The 17,800-nt window shown below is 42.8% G+C and overlaps 1 protein-coding gene across 3 annotated transcripts in view; it reads right to left on the reverse strand.

The window, feature by feature from the left end:
• Positions 1–17,361, reverse strand: part of WAPL (WAPL cohesin release factor) — a 76,068-nt gene extending 58,707 nt beyond the window's left edge. For 2 of the 3 annotated variants that reach the window (XM_075025539.1, XM_075025537.1), the window contains exons 1-2: positions 16,295–16,610; positions 12,392–12,915 (exon numbers count right to left, since the gene is read on the reverse strand). In XM_075025539.1, coding sequence (XP_074881640.1) covers positions 12,392–12,893 — 502 coding nt within the window. In that variant the 5' untranslated portion in view covers positions 12,894–12,915; positions 16,295–16,610. Of the gene's footprint in view, positions 1–12,391; positions 12,916–16,294; positions 16,611–17,343 lie in introns of those variants that run through there. The other variant, XM_075025538.1, reaches the window with a different exon arrangement.
• Positions 17,362–17,800: the final 439 nt, after the last annotated feature.

Raw genomic sequence — 17,800 nt, forward strand, 5'->3', positions numbered from 1 at the left:
TGATCACCTAGCATTACATTTTTAGCATTTGGGTACACATTACAAGAACCATCCTCACTCCTGCTCAAGGCTCACCATAATGGCATTTACCATTGCATTAACTCAAACTTGGTCAAAAACTGCTCCAGGCAGGGCCTAAAAGCAGTGAGCAGGTCAATGCAGAAAGGGGAAGCCACAGAAACAATTCTTATCATTTCTCACAGGAGATTAAAAGTTTGACAGAGCCTTCTTACTTCAAGAGGAAACACTGAAGGTTGGAGAAAAGATAACCCTCTCTCCATCAACTGCCAAAGCTGCAAGAGTTAACAGTTTCATACCTCGATCCTTAGGGTACAGCATATACCAAGATGGAATCCAAAACAAAGTGAAGGGGAAAAAAATCCTTTAGAAAGCCAAATGCTCTTCTTGGCAAAAAAAAAACCCAAACCATAATCCAAACCAACCATCAAGAAACATATCCTCCAGCCTAGTCCCCATTTCAATTTCATTTCCATCTAACTTACAAGACTAAGTCACTTGGCTCTAAGTCTGAAAACATCATCTTCAGCTCCACAAAAATCAAATCATCATTAACGGTCTAACACTAATTGCCTAAAGTCAAACACTATGCTTTTGTTAACAATTCAGTGATAGAGCTGCAGAACCTTACTTGCTATTTTTAAGTTACTTGTAGCATAGAACAGTCTCTTAGGCTGTGAGAACAATGTCTCAACGTAAATTTCTGTCCTGAACAGATTTGGGGCTCACAGAACAAAGCTCTTTGCCCCACAACTCAACACCACCCCCCCCACCACCCCGCAGCCTCCTCAATGCCAACCTGTTTGACTGGGCAGGAAACAGCACACACTGCAGATCATGCACAGCAACACATGCTGGCTAGCCAGCTTGCTGCTGCCTTTTCAAATGGATTAGGGACCCAGTTATAACTGCATTTTCCTTACCAGCATGCAGACAAGAGAGAGATAAGGGAACAGATGAATCAATTCAACTCAGTTTTTCACTCCACCATTTTTCATGACACTTGAAATAGCACTGTATCTTTGAAATCTCTCCTTACCACTCAAGGTTTGTTAACCAGCTTTGATCAAGTAAAATGTTATTAGGAAATTGAAGAAAACAAAAGGACAGTCAATATTAGCCTTGGTACGCTAAGAAAACATGCTAAGATGTCAAAATATTATCACATACAGAAAATAAATGCTTATTTCTTCTATTTACTCATGGGAGAGTTGCCAGTATTAAATGTTAGCTCTACTAACTTGAACTCTGGGTTAGTTTTCTCTCATTTCTAGCAATTCTTCATGAATGCCAACCAAAGCATCCTCCAAGCTACAAACAAAAGACACATAGCTTCCTACAGCTTTTGTAGCATGAGACCTTATGTTCCTTCATTGCTGTGTAACTAGCTGTAGAAGCCTCCATTTTAACACCAAAAGGAGAATGATTGATTTACTATACACAGGAAACAAATCTATAAACTTAAGCTAGGTTTCTTTCAGTATTAGCCACAAAAATTCACAGAATTCATTGTGAATGTATAGATAATATTAGTCAGAAGCAATGAAATCTTTAAAAGGGCAGGCAGGTGGCATGATACCAATTTTATATTCCCTCTTTATTTCTCTTCAAATAGACACCTGACTACTAAGACAGATGTAAATGCAAGAAAACGAAACATCAAGGAAAAGAAGGCAGTAAGATTAAACAAACAACAAAAAAGCGTATCCAGGGCCTTCAGATCCCTCCAGCTACAGTGGGCACATACATTAACAGGCTACAGCTCATGAACAGACCACTGATACAGGATGTAGGAAACAGTTTGTTAAGCTCATTACGAGCTACAGCTCTGCCTGATGTTCCTGAACACTCGGCAACATTTCTTACAGCTCCATTACACCCTCACTAATGTTCCCAAGCATAAAGCTACATCACATTACTTTACAACTTGAAGCTGACCAAGCTAAAGGAAAACATGAATCTTTACCAGGTGCTTGTATCACATTCCTCATTTCTGGGAAGAAAGCCCAAATGAGACATACACACAGTGTCTTCTCTGGTTTGGACAGAAAACCAGCAACTGCAGAGAAGCCATGCTTTTCTCCAAATAAGAAAATGCATTTCATTACAGTTTCTCTCTTCTACTCTACATTGGAAATGAAATGTTTTGGTTGGTGAGGAAAAAAGGTTACAGACTGAACTCCTTTGAACCATTTTCTGCCTATGATTGAACAGCTGGGGAACACAGAGAAAAGCTTATGGATATAAAATACACAATTCTAAGAAAAGGCAAAATTTACTTAGATCTGTCATTATCCATTGATGGCCATAAGATCTCAAAAAGCAGTGCCTGTTAGCAGGCATAAACATAAGATAAGAAGCGCAAGAGTCTCAGAAGATTAGACTCTCGAGACCAGTTTCATGGGTGACAATCACTAAAACAGCTAAACTTATAGAACTACCACATCCATAGCTATGATTACAAATTCTTAAGTAATTATGGTTCTTTACGCTCTTGAAATCAAAATGAGTTCCCAACAAGTTTGCATGTGGGTTGGATAGACACTATTTGCCTCTTTGCAGATGTTTTAAGTGGCTTCTTCTTTTGCAGAAGAATTCCACAGAAAACCCTGAAGTGATGAGATTTAATTTACTGCCATCACATCCTTGAGAATAGTTTGCTTCTCTTGTTTCCTTTTCAGTGCTCTGAATATCAAAATTCTAAGGCAGTTTATATGAAAAGTTTGAATTTATTATTCATTAAGACTAAGTACAAAAGTTCTCAATCACATTACATTTCTTCATTTCAGTTAGAGTAGCAATTCTTCTAAACATATAGTTTCTGAGACAGAAGACACCTTTTCTTCTCTCAAGTCACCTAGGTGCAGCCTTTCGGTTTGGTAACACAGTGTTCAGCATCTTTAATAAGATGTTCTGCTGCTGCTAGCACAACACCCTGCCATGCTGTGACTCTACCCTGTGAAAGACTGAACCCTAACCACCACATTATTGCCTGTCACCTTGGACCCCTGTAGTAGTAATTCCTTGTAGTTGTTTTTCCACTGGGAAAACATGCTACCAGCAGGCATTCTGAAAGGTTGTCTTACACTGGTGCAAAAGTGATACCTCCTGTCAGCCACTGTACTGGGTTTTTTGGTTTTTTTTTTAAATCCTCATATTTCAATGGAAATGGAAGCCTTTCACAGGAGTGCAGGCTGACATGACCACCTTCCCTCTTGCACAGAAAATATTCACAGAGCTAATCACTTGTCTTTATCTTAGGCACAATTTTCAATGGTATGGGAAGATGTTGGTTTTTGAAGTAATAATCTAGCTGCTTTTCCCCTCTTCTACTTTTTCAGCTAGCCATCATTGTTCTGCCTGATCACTGATCTTTCATTGTATCTTAAGTCACTGCATATCTCAATACCACCTTCATACCAATCTATATACATTTACCTGACCAAACCACACATAGTGCTGTGTTCAGCACAGCTGCCTTCCCAGCAAAAATTCAGGGAAACCCACCAAATCTCAAAGTTACTAATTTACTCCTTCATTACTAAAGGCATTTCCTCCCCCCAATTAAAATATAGCTAAAAACTAACCTAGGTTGCCTGTCATCGGCTATATCCAGCCTCTCAATTTCTATCAAATTAAAGCCTTATAACTTCCTTTGCACTTCAACCCTTTTTGTTGTCCCAGGTAAGTATTTTTGTCCAAGTTGCATCTATAGTTTCACAGCTCGTCTTTCACAGCTGGAATAACTATCATTCCTCCTTCACTCTTCTTTCTAATCTTGCTCAAGACTCTTCTACAACATTCTGAAACCTAATTTAAAGTCTGTTTTTCTTCTGGTGAGTATACACTTACAAAACAAACGTGACTTTTTTTAACATTGCCTCACATCTGTATCTATCCACATTCATAACAATATAAATTATAATGTGACTCTACAGACACTGATGTTATGCAAAAACCCAATGTAACATATCATGCAGCATGTTATCAATGCCCCCACCCAACTTGCATGCAAAGTCCACAACTCTCTCAAACGAAGGACAAATTGCAGTTTTAGTAAACAATACTAAAACCCCTTCCTGCAGAAAGAAAACTATTTTTTGTTTTCCAGCAAAGTATTAAACTTTGAAGAACTCTAAAACACCACAAGCAAGACTACTTGGTTGGAAATCTAAAAATAAAATGGTCCTGAAGAGACGAGAAATTGTGCAACATCAAATCCAATGGTCAGAAGAGAGACTACACTCAGTGTAATATAAGAGTTGTCAGAGCCTGCTAGCTGTAACATATGTTCACCTCTGATGGTAAGTCCAGTGAAACAGACACATTCTTCCTCACTGGTAGCTCAGAAGGGCATCTTCTGCTCAGAGCAGCAGGAGAAAGCTGATCCAGGAAGCTAACTACTTCCTCCTTGCAGGGAAAGCAAGACTAAGTGTCATGGGCAACACAAGAGGCTGGCACATGCCAAAAAAGCTTGTTTTCACCAACTTTCATAGTGCAAGCCCTTATGAAAAAAGTACTGGAGCATATTATAACACAGCAGCACTAACAACTGTCAAAACAAATGTATCCTTAGGCTAAGTCAGTCTGAATTCAGACACTACTCATAAATATGTTGAAACCCTTTACTGAATACAGTAGCAGTTTCTTAAAAGAAAATATGAGCTAAGTTTGAACTTGAAAAACATTTTCCATACAGTTAATGACATCTCAACAGTTTGAACCTGAAATAGCTTCCTTACCAACTTTTTTTTCTTTCCTGCACGCTTTGGCCCACTTAAGAGGTATGCACACTAAGAGTTGTTTGGGTTTTTGTTGGTTTTTTTTCCCTTAGAATCATAGAATCATTTAGTTTGGAAAAGACCTTTAAGACCATCAAGTCCAAATGTTAACCTACCACTGCCATGTCCACCACTAAACCATGTCCCTAAGCACCACACATACACATCTTTCAAATACCTCCACCACTTCCCTGAGCAGCCTGTTCCAATGCTTGACAACCCTTTTGGTGAAGAAATTTTTCCTAATACCCAATCTAAACTTCCCCTGGCGCAATCTGAGGCCATTTTCCCCTGTCCTATCACTTGTTACCTGGGAGAAGCACTGACTAACTATTTTGAATGCAAAGTTATTTCAACTTTTTAAACATGAAAGAAGTTAAGAAGCAGTCAATAGTTTGACATTTTAAAAACTGTTTACTGTACAAGTGCATAAAGAAAGAATTATTTTAGAACTATAGATTCCAAAAAAGATACTGAGAATCTCACTGTTGTTTGGGAAAGGGGAGTTATAGATTGAGGGAAAAACGGTTTGTGTGCTCTGTACATAGACATATATAGTATGCATTTCCCTGTCATCAGAAAAAATGTTGCAGAAATCAGAAGATTCCTTCCTAAATACTGGGGTCTTTTTGCTGTATTGTGATTTTAGCAAACCAATATCAGTAGTGAAATTTAAACAGAATTTCAGTCATTTCATGTTTTTGAAAAACATATAAGAAAAAAACCTACAAAATCAAATCTTCAAAGCAGTATCAGAGTAATACCAAAGCAAAAAACAATTGACAGCAATTATCACGCTAGTTTGAGCCTGGGCTACTGACACAGCAAGAAAATTCTGCGTCATGTAAGGGCAGAAGAGGTATCTTAAAAAGGGGGAAACATAACAAACACAACTGAAGAGAGGACTTGTGGATAAACCCCAGCTACCTATACACCCAGCATAACTACTCCCATCTAAACAAACCTCATAACACTGAAATTCTACTGGCATACATATTTTCTGGCAGACCTTTCCCCTTCTCTGCTATCAGTTTCTTAACACTTTGAGCCAGCCAGAGCACAGCTGCAGTTCTTCTTAATCATGGGTGCTGTCAGCTGTGTCCTAAGACAGCCAAGTGCTCAGACCTCATTCAGTTTCCCCCAACTTTTTGCTCCATTTTTAGACAGAAAATGACTAAACTGAAATTCTTCCTCAAGAGGTGAATAAATTGTACTCAACAACTCTGCAGAGGAAGAAACGTAAGATTACTTAGACCTAACTATTATCTTAAATGTCCATATCACAGTTAAACACAAAATAGAAGCTCTAAAACAATTTGAAAGGAATACCCTGACAAGTCTCCTTGTCAAATGTAATTATGTAACAAACTTGCATTTGAGAAGTTGAAACTTAACTCTAAAGATAGGGCTCCCCCACCCACATAATCAGGATGCAGAGGCTTTGCAGACAGATTCACTAAGGTGCTATCAGGATAGTCTGTCGGGAACAGACCTGATGACTTGGAACAATCTTCTTTTCAGGGCAACCATTTTCTGCAAATTACTCTATTCACTTAGTATACTTTTCAAGCAACTAAACCCAACTAGTTTCTGCATATTGGGTCATGAAGCAGTTAAGCACAGTTGTATCCCTTCACTCCTGCCTTGCACAAGCACAAGTTATTAAGAAGGATTGCATTTGCCATTTTGATTTGCAACTGGTATGTGCATGAGCCCCAAGTGAAAAATGAAGGCATTAAGAACTACCTAGAAACACAAAAGAACTGAATAGCAAAAACCAGGCAAATTTTTCCTTAGAGCACCAAGAGCAAAACTACTTCCAGAACAAAGACTTGTTTGAATACCAGTACATAGTAACAAATGACAAGATGCAGAATAGCTATTTTCAGAATTACTCTGAACATTAGGAGGAAAAAAAAAAACACCCAAGTATCACAAATACTTTACATGCAATAATTTGTCCTTTTAATCTTATAAAGCCTCAAAGGGCACTGCCAAGACAATAACCACAAGATCTGTACAAGATCACAACACAGCAGAAAGGAATACTACTCCTACACGGCTCTGTATTATGAAAAGACACTTTAAGCCATTCTATTTTCTATTTCTCCATAGCAAGCAAAATATATTTTGAAGAAATAAACTCACAGGCATTAAAACAAATCAGTCTTAATCCATGCCCAATTAAAATATTTCTCAGGTATTTAATGATGCTTTTAACCAATATTTTAACTTTGGATTAACGTAAATAAGTAATATTATTTCATAGTCCACTGCATTGGGTTTGCATGGCAAGGTTTTGGTAGCTGGGGGGCTACAGGGGTGGCTTCTGTGGGAAGCTGCTAGAAGCTTCCCCCATATCTGACAGAGCCAATGCCAGCCGGCTCCAAGACGGACCTGCCGCTGGCCAAGGCCGAGCCCATCAGCGATAGTGGCAACGCCTCTGGGACGACATATTTAAGAAGGGGAAAAAAAGTTGCTGTTGGACAGAAACTGCAGCTGGAGAGAGGAGTGAGAAGATGTGAGAGAAACAGCCCTGCAGACCCCCAGGTCAGTGCAGAAGGAGGGGAGGAGGTGCTCCGGGTGCCGGAGCAGAGATTCCCCTGCAGCCCGTGGGGAAGACCATGGTGAGGCAGGCTGTGTCCCTGCAGCCCAGGGAGGTCCACGGTGGAGCAGATCTCCACCTGCAGCCCGGGGAGGACCCCATGCCGGAGCAGGTGGGTTCCCGAAGGAGGCTGTGACCCAGTGGGAAGCCCGCACTGGAGCAGGCTCCTGGCAGGACCTGCGGATCTGTGGAGAGAGGAGCCCACGGAGCAGGTTTTCTGGCAGGACTTGTGACCCCATGGGGGACCCACGCTGGAGCAGTTCATGAAGAACTGCAGCCTGTTGGAAGGACCCACACTGGAGAAGTTCATGGAGGACTGTCTCCCATGGAAGGGACCCCACGCTGAAGCAGTTCATGAAGAACTGCAGCCTGTTGGAAGGACCCACACTGGAGAAGTTCATGGAGGACTGTCTCCCATGGAAGGGACCCCACGCTGGAGCAGGGGAAGAGTGTGAGGAGTCCTGCCCCTGAGGAAGAAGGAGCGGCAGAGACAACGTGTGATGAACTAACCGCAACCCCCATTCCCCATCCTCCTGCGCTGCTGGGGCGGGGGGGAGGTAGAGAATTCAGGAGTGAAGCTGTGCCTGGGAAGAAGAGAGAGGTGGGGGGAAGGTGTTTTAAGATTTATTTCTCATGACCCTACTCTGGTTTCACTGGCAATAAATTAAGTTAATTTTCCCTAAGTTGAGTCTGTTTTGCCCGTGATGGTAACTGGCGAGTGATCTCTCTCTCTCCTTATCTCAATCCATGAGCCTTTTGTTACATTTTCTCTCCCCTGTCCAGCTGAGGAGGGGAGTGATAGAGCAGCTTTGGTGGGCACCTGACATCCAGCCAGGGTTAACCCACGACATCCACAAACAGGAACATGATGTGTGCAAAGATGAGAGACATCATCCAACCACTTGAGACACCTCTCAACCAAAGTGCCTTCTCTAATGAACAGCATCAGCATCTTGGACTAGACCCTCCAAAGGCTTGAGTTACAGAGCTCTGCACTGTGGCACACAAGTGAAAGACAGCAGGTGATCACAACATCCAGAGTCAAAACGCAAACTCACACACAAGAATGCCAGAAGTAGTATTTCCCTAAACTGAAATAGCCAGAGTAGGGAAAATAGTTACCCTATTTGAAACATATTCATACGCTAATATAATTATGAAATGCCATACAACCTTTTAAAATTCATCAAGCTTTGACTTAAATTTTCATCTGAAAAATCGTACAATGTTAATTTTGACACAGAAGCTAACATTCTAAGAACAAAGTTATTAGAAAATTTTTTAAAATTAGCACCTCACAGTTTGCTCTGCAAGGCTCTAAGTGTTTCTGTATTAAAGCTCGTGTACAGGTGCATTTAGTGTGAAATACTGTTTGGGTTTATGCCTTACAGAATGAGCTTAACAGTTTAAAAAACAAATAAACAAAACCCCACCAAGATGATTCAGAAATCCAAGTAAATATTGCTTGGTGGTTTTTCACCTTATCCTACTGCAAGACTCTCTCACAAAAGCAGCTCACTGTCTAACTACTAAGTTGTTGCATTTTTCCTTGATATGAATTACCAGTATAATATTTTTCCAATTACATGACTTACTTTCTAGCTACCAAGTCCTCCTACCTTAACAAAAGTAACCTAACAGTAACTATTAATACTGAATAATCTTCTTCTATTTCTAATTTACCTGAACTCCTACTATCTGTAAATTACCTGTTACATACAGGATTACTCATGAACATTCTTCCAACAGTATTAAGTCTTGATCAAGCAACATTAGGGTAAGATTATGAAAAGCCTTCCACATTAAGAGCTTCTCAAAGCCTTTAAAATGAGATTGCTAGAAGCACTAGCTGAAGGCTATTGAAAAGAAAAAAACAGAAAAAAGAAAGAAAAAAGAGAGACCAGTAAATCATACCATTTTAAATAAAAGATGCAGATCCTCAATTGTGTTACACAGTTGCACAACTATTAAAACACCCCCCCAAATGGACTGCTTTTTAATACCAAACATTAGTTAAAATTAACTGATATTGCATCACCTTCATTTTAACGTCCAAAGAAATGGACATTGAGGCAGGATAATACATTTGGAGCACAGTCAGCTGGCTAAACTGTAGTTCTCAGCTTGCCCATAGCCACGTTAAGTCACACTTTTCACCTTATTCTAATTCTTAACCTTATTTCACCTAGGTTAAAATTTAAGGTACAATGAAGGCACATGCTATCAGGAAGTCTTGACACCTTAATTCATGCACTGTCTAGTCAGTATCAGGACAAGGACTAGCAAATTGCACTTAAAACAAGTTAACAAGCACTTTGATGAACATCAGTACCAATATAGCCTAGTTTCCTATACCTAGAGATACACTGTTGTATGTGGGTTAAGGTTGAGCTCACATTGCAGTGTCTCTCACACTGGGAATACTAATATTGTTCTATCTGCTTGCCTTTTCCCCACTCCCACCCCCCTCCCCCCACTTTCTCTCCTCTTCAGAAATAGTAGAGCTTGCTGTCTTAAGGATCTATAAGCCCTTTGAACAGATCTGGTTGAAGCTGGTGGAGTTCAAGAGTCACCAGGAAGGGGAAAATTATTATGGGGAAGGCGAGGACACGTAAGCTGTAGAAGTACATACACTACACCTGAGGAGACCACACAACAAGAAACAACCTTTTTATTGTTACTCAGTTTTTCCCCCCTAAGTTCCGTCTTCCCCCATACCCCCACCCCCCAAATCAATAGAATTAACTCTGTCCAGTTCTTAAAGATAGCCTTATACTATCAAACTTTATTTAACAGTCAATATAACAAAGAAGCTTTTGAAGTACCTACATTTATACTGGCTGACTATGCAACTATCTCTAATTGCTCAGTGTTCTGAGTGACATACTCAGAGAATTTTTATTTATTTTGGATCAGTCTACACAAGCATAATAGCTACTTAAACCATCCAAGTTTCACTTACACTAACTGTCCAAAATAAACACGATCACCAAAACTACAGTCCTGGTTTCCTTACTCTTATTTAAAGGCCCTCCTAGGATGTTTTGCAAAGACTCATTCTCAGTTGAATTTAATCTCTGAAGAAAGCTATGAAACAGGTTATCATCTTCATTTGACAAGGTGTAAACAGAATGTCACAGATTCTGAAAGAACAGTATCATCAGATCAAGATCCACCTTGTCCTTCACTACTTCTGGCTGAATTGCAGTCACTAATAAATATTTTGGGAAGGCATGCAAGAACAGAATTCCTTCAGTAAACTGTTAAGTAACTTCCCCCTCTGCATCTAGATGGCCACCACAATCAACAGCCACTGATGGACTTATCCAAAGATTCATCAGCTTCCTTCCTTTCAGAGCTGTATATATTTATGGTATATATAGTATTGTCCAACAAGGAGTTTTAGAATTTAAATAAGCATCAAATTAAAAAGTTTTTCTGTGCTAAATATTGTATTTTATTATTTTTCCACAATACTGGAACCAGGAAGCACCAATGAAACTACCGAAGTCTGTTCCTCTTGGCCTTTCATGCACTGTGAATTTTCAGAGCTCTAACACATTTTCTCCCCACAGCTCTCACGTTTTCTTTTCCAACCTGAAAAATGCTGTTCTAACAAAGCTTTTCTACATGGAAACCGTTTCACTGTAAAACCTGCTCTGCTACAATCTCTCATTAACAACGAAGAAAATTCATTACTATTTCTTCTCCTTGCAAATATTAGGGGATGAATCTATTCACTCTCTTATGAAAACTGTATTCAAACTTAGCAAAACATAATTGTATTTCCAGACTGAAGGTGGATCATACTTACAGATAAACTGCAGAAAAAGCACACGAAAACAAGAAATATATCAGCAGTAAAAATAAGAGTAAGATCAAGACAACTACACGTCCCACCGTGTCTGTCAAACTACAGTTCAAATCAACATTTCTTGTTCTTTCTTGTATTATACCACTAATAAAGTTATCTTACAAATAACTGAACTATGCATATCTTCCATTATTCAATATCATCTTGTCCACTGTATTACAACTGAACAAGTCCACTCAAATTTCTGATCCTAGAGTTAACTATATCTGGGAATTCAAATTTACATAAGTTCTTCTCATTAAAGTTGATTATGATAACCCAGAGCAAGTTGGTAGGTGTCATCTTCATCAAGGTTCATCTAACATGATCTTCTGCCCAATTTTAGAAGCTGTAGTTTAATCAGCCCATTACATGAAAACTTCCAATGAGATATAACAACATCTGATCTTGTCTAAGAACAACTTGAACAAAATTACAGTGATGTTCAGCTCCATGGGGTTTGTGAATTTCCTCTCAAAAGCATTAAGATATCTTACAAACACTTCAGAGCCTGAAAACAGCCTCTAAAAGAAGTTTGACATTCTGTTTCATAGGTCTGAAGCTTTTTATGTACACATTGATAAAGATGTCCTAATTAAAAAAAATAACCTACCTTTGTGCAACTGAAGTTCAGAAAACTACTTTTTCCATCCAAGGAATTAAATAAGGCAGGTTGTAAACTGTATCTGTAACTGCATGGTAGTAATCATGTACCCACACTAAATTGAAGCCAGCAACTTCAGAATAAAGCATTCTATTATTACCAACTCACCACTCTCCAAAATACGTTAAAAAACAACAAAACACAAACACACTGAGCTTTAGAAAAGGAAGATTATTATTCCATTCTATTCAAGGTAGATTAACAGACTACGTTGAAGCTAAAGCGCTGTATCTCAATTTGCAGACATAAGGATGAGGGTGCCAAGGATCTGAGACGAATATGTAAAATGCAGAATGCTTCCTGGTGTTTTTAGCTAAATAGAGTACCCTTTACAATCTCTTACAATTAAGAATTAATTACCCCGCAGTTTTATTAGAACATTTAACTGACCCCTGAAAACACAAAGTCTAAATGTAGATTAGTAAAAGTCAGAGGATAACAGAACTATCCGGACAGCTGAGTAAACATACCTGCAGTTACAAGTTTAGCACTGCTGCCTTTGCATTCTCCATCTTCCACGTTTTTGCTTGTGCTCTTTTCTTTTGAGAGAGGAACAGTATTGTCAAAAGTTATGCACTTGCTGGATGCAACGTTTTCTCCACTGTCTGGCTGATTAATTCTGCTGTTAGCTTCAAGTAGAGGACTGAAGTCCTCAGACTGAGCAGCTTCACCGAGTTCCAGCTGAGATGAGCTTTTAGCCTGTGACAAATTCTTTGAAGACACAGGAAGAGATTCTTCATCACTGTCAAATCCAAATGGATCCTCTGTTACCTCATCTTCAACTTTGGGTTTTTTAGGAACTTCGGAAATATCTGGTTTGACACTGGGCCTCTTCTGTCCTAATTTGGCCATGAAGGTGGTTTCTCCCCATTTTGTACTAAGGGTGGTCCGTTTGTTGGAAAATACTTCGTCAAACTTGGAACTGCCGTTTCCCCCTTTCCGGCTGTAGGTCTTTCCAAATCGGGATGTCATTTTGGCTCCTGTTTCATATTCTCTGTTGGAAAAGAGAGAAGAAACGAATTCACCAACTTTTTAGTACAAATGATTGCACTTTCACTCTTCATTGGGCCTAAAAGCACCAGGCATGTAAATTTCACAGAGGCAACAGATACATCACCTGCTTCTTTCTAAAGACCAACTCATTTACATGTGAATATCATTAAGTCAGAAGTTTCTGCAATAAGTAATCTATCAACTTAACTCGAAATTCAGTTATTTGCACATTTATAAAACAATGGCACAATGGATCCTTAAGAAAAATCTGCTATTAATATATTATTTTTGGTATTGCTTTGCTCTAATTTTATATTTTCGAGTATAGATGGCACTGCTTTCATGAAACATCAGCAGAAAACTAAACAATATTTTCACCACATCTGAACATGCAGCTCTCTGCTAGAGTCCAATAACACAGTAAGGCTTTAAAAAGACTCTTTGTAGTTAAATAAGAAAAACTGTCAAAATACTTCAAGTTGCTATAGATATTCTAAATACTAATTAATCATAAATAACAATGACAACTTCACCCTATGTTCTTCTTGCACACTCAGACTTACTTAGTAAGCATATTATTTGGTAGTATGATGTGGTTTATGCCATCTGCACAGTCATGGTCAAGACTGGTGCATAGCAGTCCCCCATGAGTAAATCTGATTGATCAAGGGACAGGAACAAAAAGACACTTCTCAATCCATTTCTAAGAACATGGAGGACACCTTACGCAGACCAGCATAAACCATTACTTTTTACTGACTGTTACAACTGTAGCCTGATTCACAGTTTGCTCTCTTAGAAGAATAAAGTTTAAATATGAACAGATTGAATAGGAACACATTTAAACAGTTCCCTGCATGTGTTCTATTCCTACTTTTGTTTAACTCAAGAAGGAAGACAGACCACTTTGTTTCTTTTTCCCAAAACAAATATTTCAACTACTGGACAAATGACAACATAAAAACAAAATTATCATATCTGTTCTGTAAACTAGCATTTCTCCTCTCTTCTTTTTTTTTTTCCCCCCCAAACATGAATAGGAAATTGGCATTCTTTATAGCCAGTCTGAATCTAATCAAGTCCATTTTCCTCTCCGAAATTACACTCCATACTGGAGAAAAGTCTGTGTTAACAAAGGGGAAGCATTTATTTCAGCTATAGAATCAAAGAAATCCAACTTTCAAAGTGTCAGCTGCCTTCATATATAGTAAAGTATATGAAAAACAGCACTTGAAATCATCGTTAATAAACTTATCACATGATCTATTTGTTCGAGACAACTGTTTTTATTCTTATTCCCCTGAATACAGGGCACACTGTCTTTCTTCCATATTTTAGTTTCCATCTCGGCACTTGCAGTTTCTGAACCTGAAGTGCTAGACTACCTTCCGTCAAAATCGCCAGACTGGTTTCCAGATATGTCATTCTATCACTTCGCTCTAGCAAGACTGTCTCACTAATAATAGTCTCCCTTTATCAGACCAGGCCAACCTTCTCTTATCATATGAACCAAGCAATTCATCAGGTCATCTATGATTGGGCAAATTTTAAGTGAATTAAAAGTATGAAATTTGAACTTCAGAAGTTTACCAGACAGATGGTGTTGCAATGCAGAAGAGATACAGGAACAACCACTTTGAGAAACGCTTCACCCCAGCAGTTTAGCAGATGGATGGTAAAGGCATGTGTTTATCTACTGACCAGAATTCTGCCATGAAACACCATTCTGCAGACTGCTTCTGGTTGCTCCTAGATGTTACTCTTTAACCCCACCTCCATCCTCTTTTTCCCCACAGTGTCATAAGCCTCCTCTGCGCTGCTCCAAACACATTGCTGCCAAACTTTTCCTTTTTTTGCTCCCCTGTAAATAGCTCTAACTTCCTATTATCCATCCAACACTGAAACTAAAACTTCCCCACATACTTTAGAAAACAGACAGCAAAACAAATCCAACTTACTAGTTTTATTTCTCTGATGCTTCAAAATATTTATAACAGTAACCAAAATATTTTAACAGAAGGGCCAGTTTTTAGAGCTATAGAAACTAAAGTGAAATATTAACATCTCAGTTTCTATACAACTATTACAGAAAAAAAACCAACCATAAGATCACTTCACTCACCACCAGCATTTTCCTCCCCTAAACCCTGACTCAAGTAAGTATTTCCAACACTACCTTTCCAGCGCCTGCAAAAATAACGGCAGATTTAAATTATGACTTGTGGCTTGCAGTTTTAAAGAGAAAATTCCTGCAGTCAAGAGGACTTTGTTTTCAGAAAATAGATCTCCTCAGTCTGCATTTTCCTATTTATAAGTTTAAAAATTATGATCGTCTCATAAGGAGTTTTGAAACAAAATGTCAAAACTCAAATAAATATTCAATATAATGTAATCAGGCTGAAAGATGAGCATCAGGAAAAGAGAGATACACTACGCTATAAACCCATATCTTAGACTGAGATTAAAGATAAGGAAATACATAAGTACCTCCTTCCAGGAGAACATCAACGGACCAGGATGTTTAGTCTTTACTTACAATTCTCTCCTGCTTTTCACTCAGCGTGAAATAAAAAACTTGGCCCGTTTCACTCTGTTTCCACTCCCTGCCTCTCTCTCCTGCATCGTGCTGCAATATTTGGAGCAGTGCAAGAAACGTAAATAAAAGCAAAACCCCGAAACGTAACCCTCCCGCATTTCCCAGAGCTGACTCGGCGGACCAGCTAGGCATAAAAAACCCGGTAGCTCCCCAGAAAGCCCATCAGCCATCCCTACTCGTTGCTCCTCTCGACACCGCTCCTCTTACATAATCAAAGGAAAGAAAAATAGGTTAAAGGCGCGGAGGCAGAAGAAGCTGATGAAATCCCACGGTGACAGTTTCTTTTTTCCTCCCTCCCCCTGCGGCGGGAGGGGGGGGGTGTGCTAGCGGAACCGGGTCACCCCACCGTGCACGCCTGGCGATTTCTGATGTCATTTCCCTTCCTCCCCGGCCCCCTCCCCCCACCCCGCAGAAAAACCAACCCCCATTACACAAGTCCCCGGGCCGCAGGGCGGCCCGCGGCCAACGGCAGAGCCCGACGGCACCCGCCGGCCTCGCAGGCCGCACGGCCCCCCCGCCCCCGGCCCCGGCCCGCACTTCACCCCCGAGCAAAGTCCCGCGACTCCCGCCCCGAAAACTTCCCGGCGGGCCGGGGGCGGCCGCGGTCGCGGCTGGTCCCCCCAGGCCCCGCCGGGCCGCCGCCCCGGAAGCGGGACGGCGCCGGGGGCAGCGGCCGGGGGGGGTGCAGCGGCCGGCGAGCTCCCGCCCGCCGGGGCGCCGGGCCTGCTCCGCGGCCCGCACAGGCCTCGGGCGCCGGGCGGCCGCCTCCTGGCCCGGCACCTACCTCGGCGTCGGTCGTGGCGGCAGGGGCGGGCGACGGGGCCCGGGCGCGGGCCCGGCGCGTTCCGGGCGGCGCCGCCGCGGATGTGGCTCTCGCCGCGGCTTCTGGCCGCCGATCTGCCGCCTGCGAACGGCGCTCGCCGACGGGACACCTCCGCCCCTCCCCCGGCGGCGGCGGCGGCACCCTCCCGGGGTGGCGCGGGCGTTAGGGCCCCCGGCGCCGCCTCCTCCGGCGCCGCTTCCTCCGCGCCGGGATTATCGCCGCTCTCGGGACGGGGCCCGGGACCATCTCTCCGCCATTTGCCCCGCTCCTTCCGTCACTGCGCGTCCCACGCCCGGCCGCCGCCCGCAGCCAATCGCACCCCGCCTTACTCAACCCACCGCGCCGCCGCCGCCGCGCACGCGCCCGCCGCCGCGCGCCCCGCTGACGCCGGCCCGCCCCGCGCGGCGCCCGCTGGGAGCGGTAGTTCGCGGCCCGGCTGCGTGGCGGAGGGCGGGGGGCGAGCGGCGGGCGGCCCTGCCGGCACGGGGCCTCGCCAGGAAGACGGCGCCGCCCGCGGCAGCCGGCGGCCGGGCCCGCGCTGCGTTGGGCCCGCGGGGGCCCCCACCGCTCAGGGGCGGGCCGGGACGGCGCGGCGGGACCCGCCGGCCGCCTCGCCGCGGCGGCCTCCGCTCGGGCCCGCGCCCCCGGCGGGGGGACGACGTGCCGCCGCTGCGGTTCTGAAGGCGCGGGGCGGGGTTGGGGGGTGGCGGGCAGCGGGACCCGCCGCGGGAGGCCCGGCCCGGCCCGGCCCCGACGGCGCCCGGCCTCGGCCCAGGCCGCGGCTGGAGGAGAGGGGCCCCGCGCGGGGCCCGGGGTCTCCCGGGGCAGCCCCGGCCCGGCCCGGCCAGAGCAAAGGTCAGCCCCCTCCTGAGGGGGTTGGGAAGGCGGCGGGCACTGAACCAGCCCTACGTCGACTCCATTAGAACTTTGTTGAGCCAAGCAGCGGCGGGCAGCCTCACCCAGGGGAAACGAGGCCCTGGTGCTGACAGCAGCTCTGTTCTGGTACTCACGGTGGTTGCACAGTCCCCGGCCTTTACATCCGCTCCGGGGAGGAAACATGCTCGGCGGAGAAGTTCCATGAAGTGAGCATAGTGCAGGCCGTGACACCGTGGCTTTCACATGCTCCTACTTCCACAAGCGCTAGCTTATACAAAGCAGTTGCATCCACCCACGTACATTGTATCTATGCGCACCTCTTGAGACTTTAATTAATGGCACGCTCTGTGTAGAGTGAAAAAGTACTCCATGGAGATCGGGTCATACAGCAAGTGTGCATAGGCAGCAAACGCTCATCAAATCCACTATGTTACGTTCCGTAAGCAGTATTTCCTGAAATACTTATGGAACAGAAAACTAAGGATGCACTACTAGAAAAGCACTGCCTTAAAAAGGAATGTCATACTCACAGGTGTAGTTTGGTAATTTTTCAGAAGAGTGTGGAGCTTAGAAAAAGAAAAAAAAACCCAA

This window comes from Buteo buteo, chromosome 4 (assembly GCF_964188355.1).
Source record: "Buteo buteo chromosome 4, bButBut1.hap1.1, whole genome shotgun sequence".
Taxonomy (NCBI): Eukaryota; Metazoa; Chordata; class Aves; order Accipitriformes; family Accipitridae; genus Buteo; species Buteo buteo.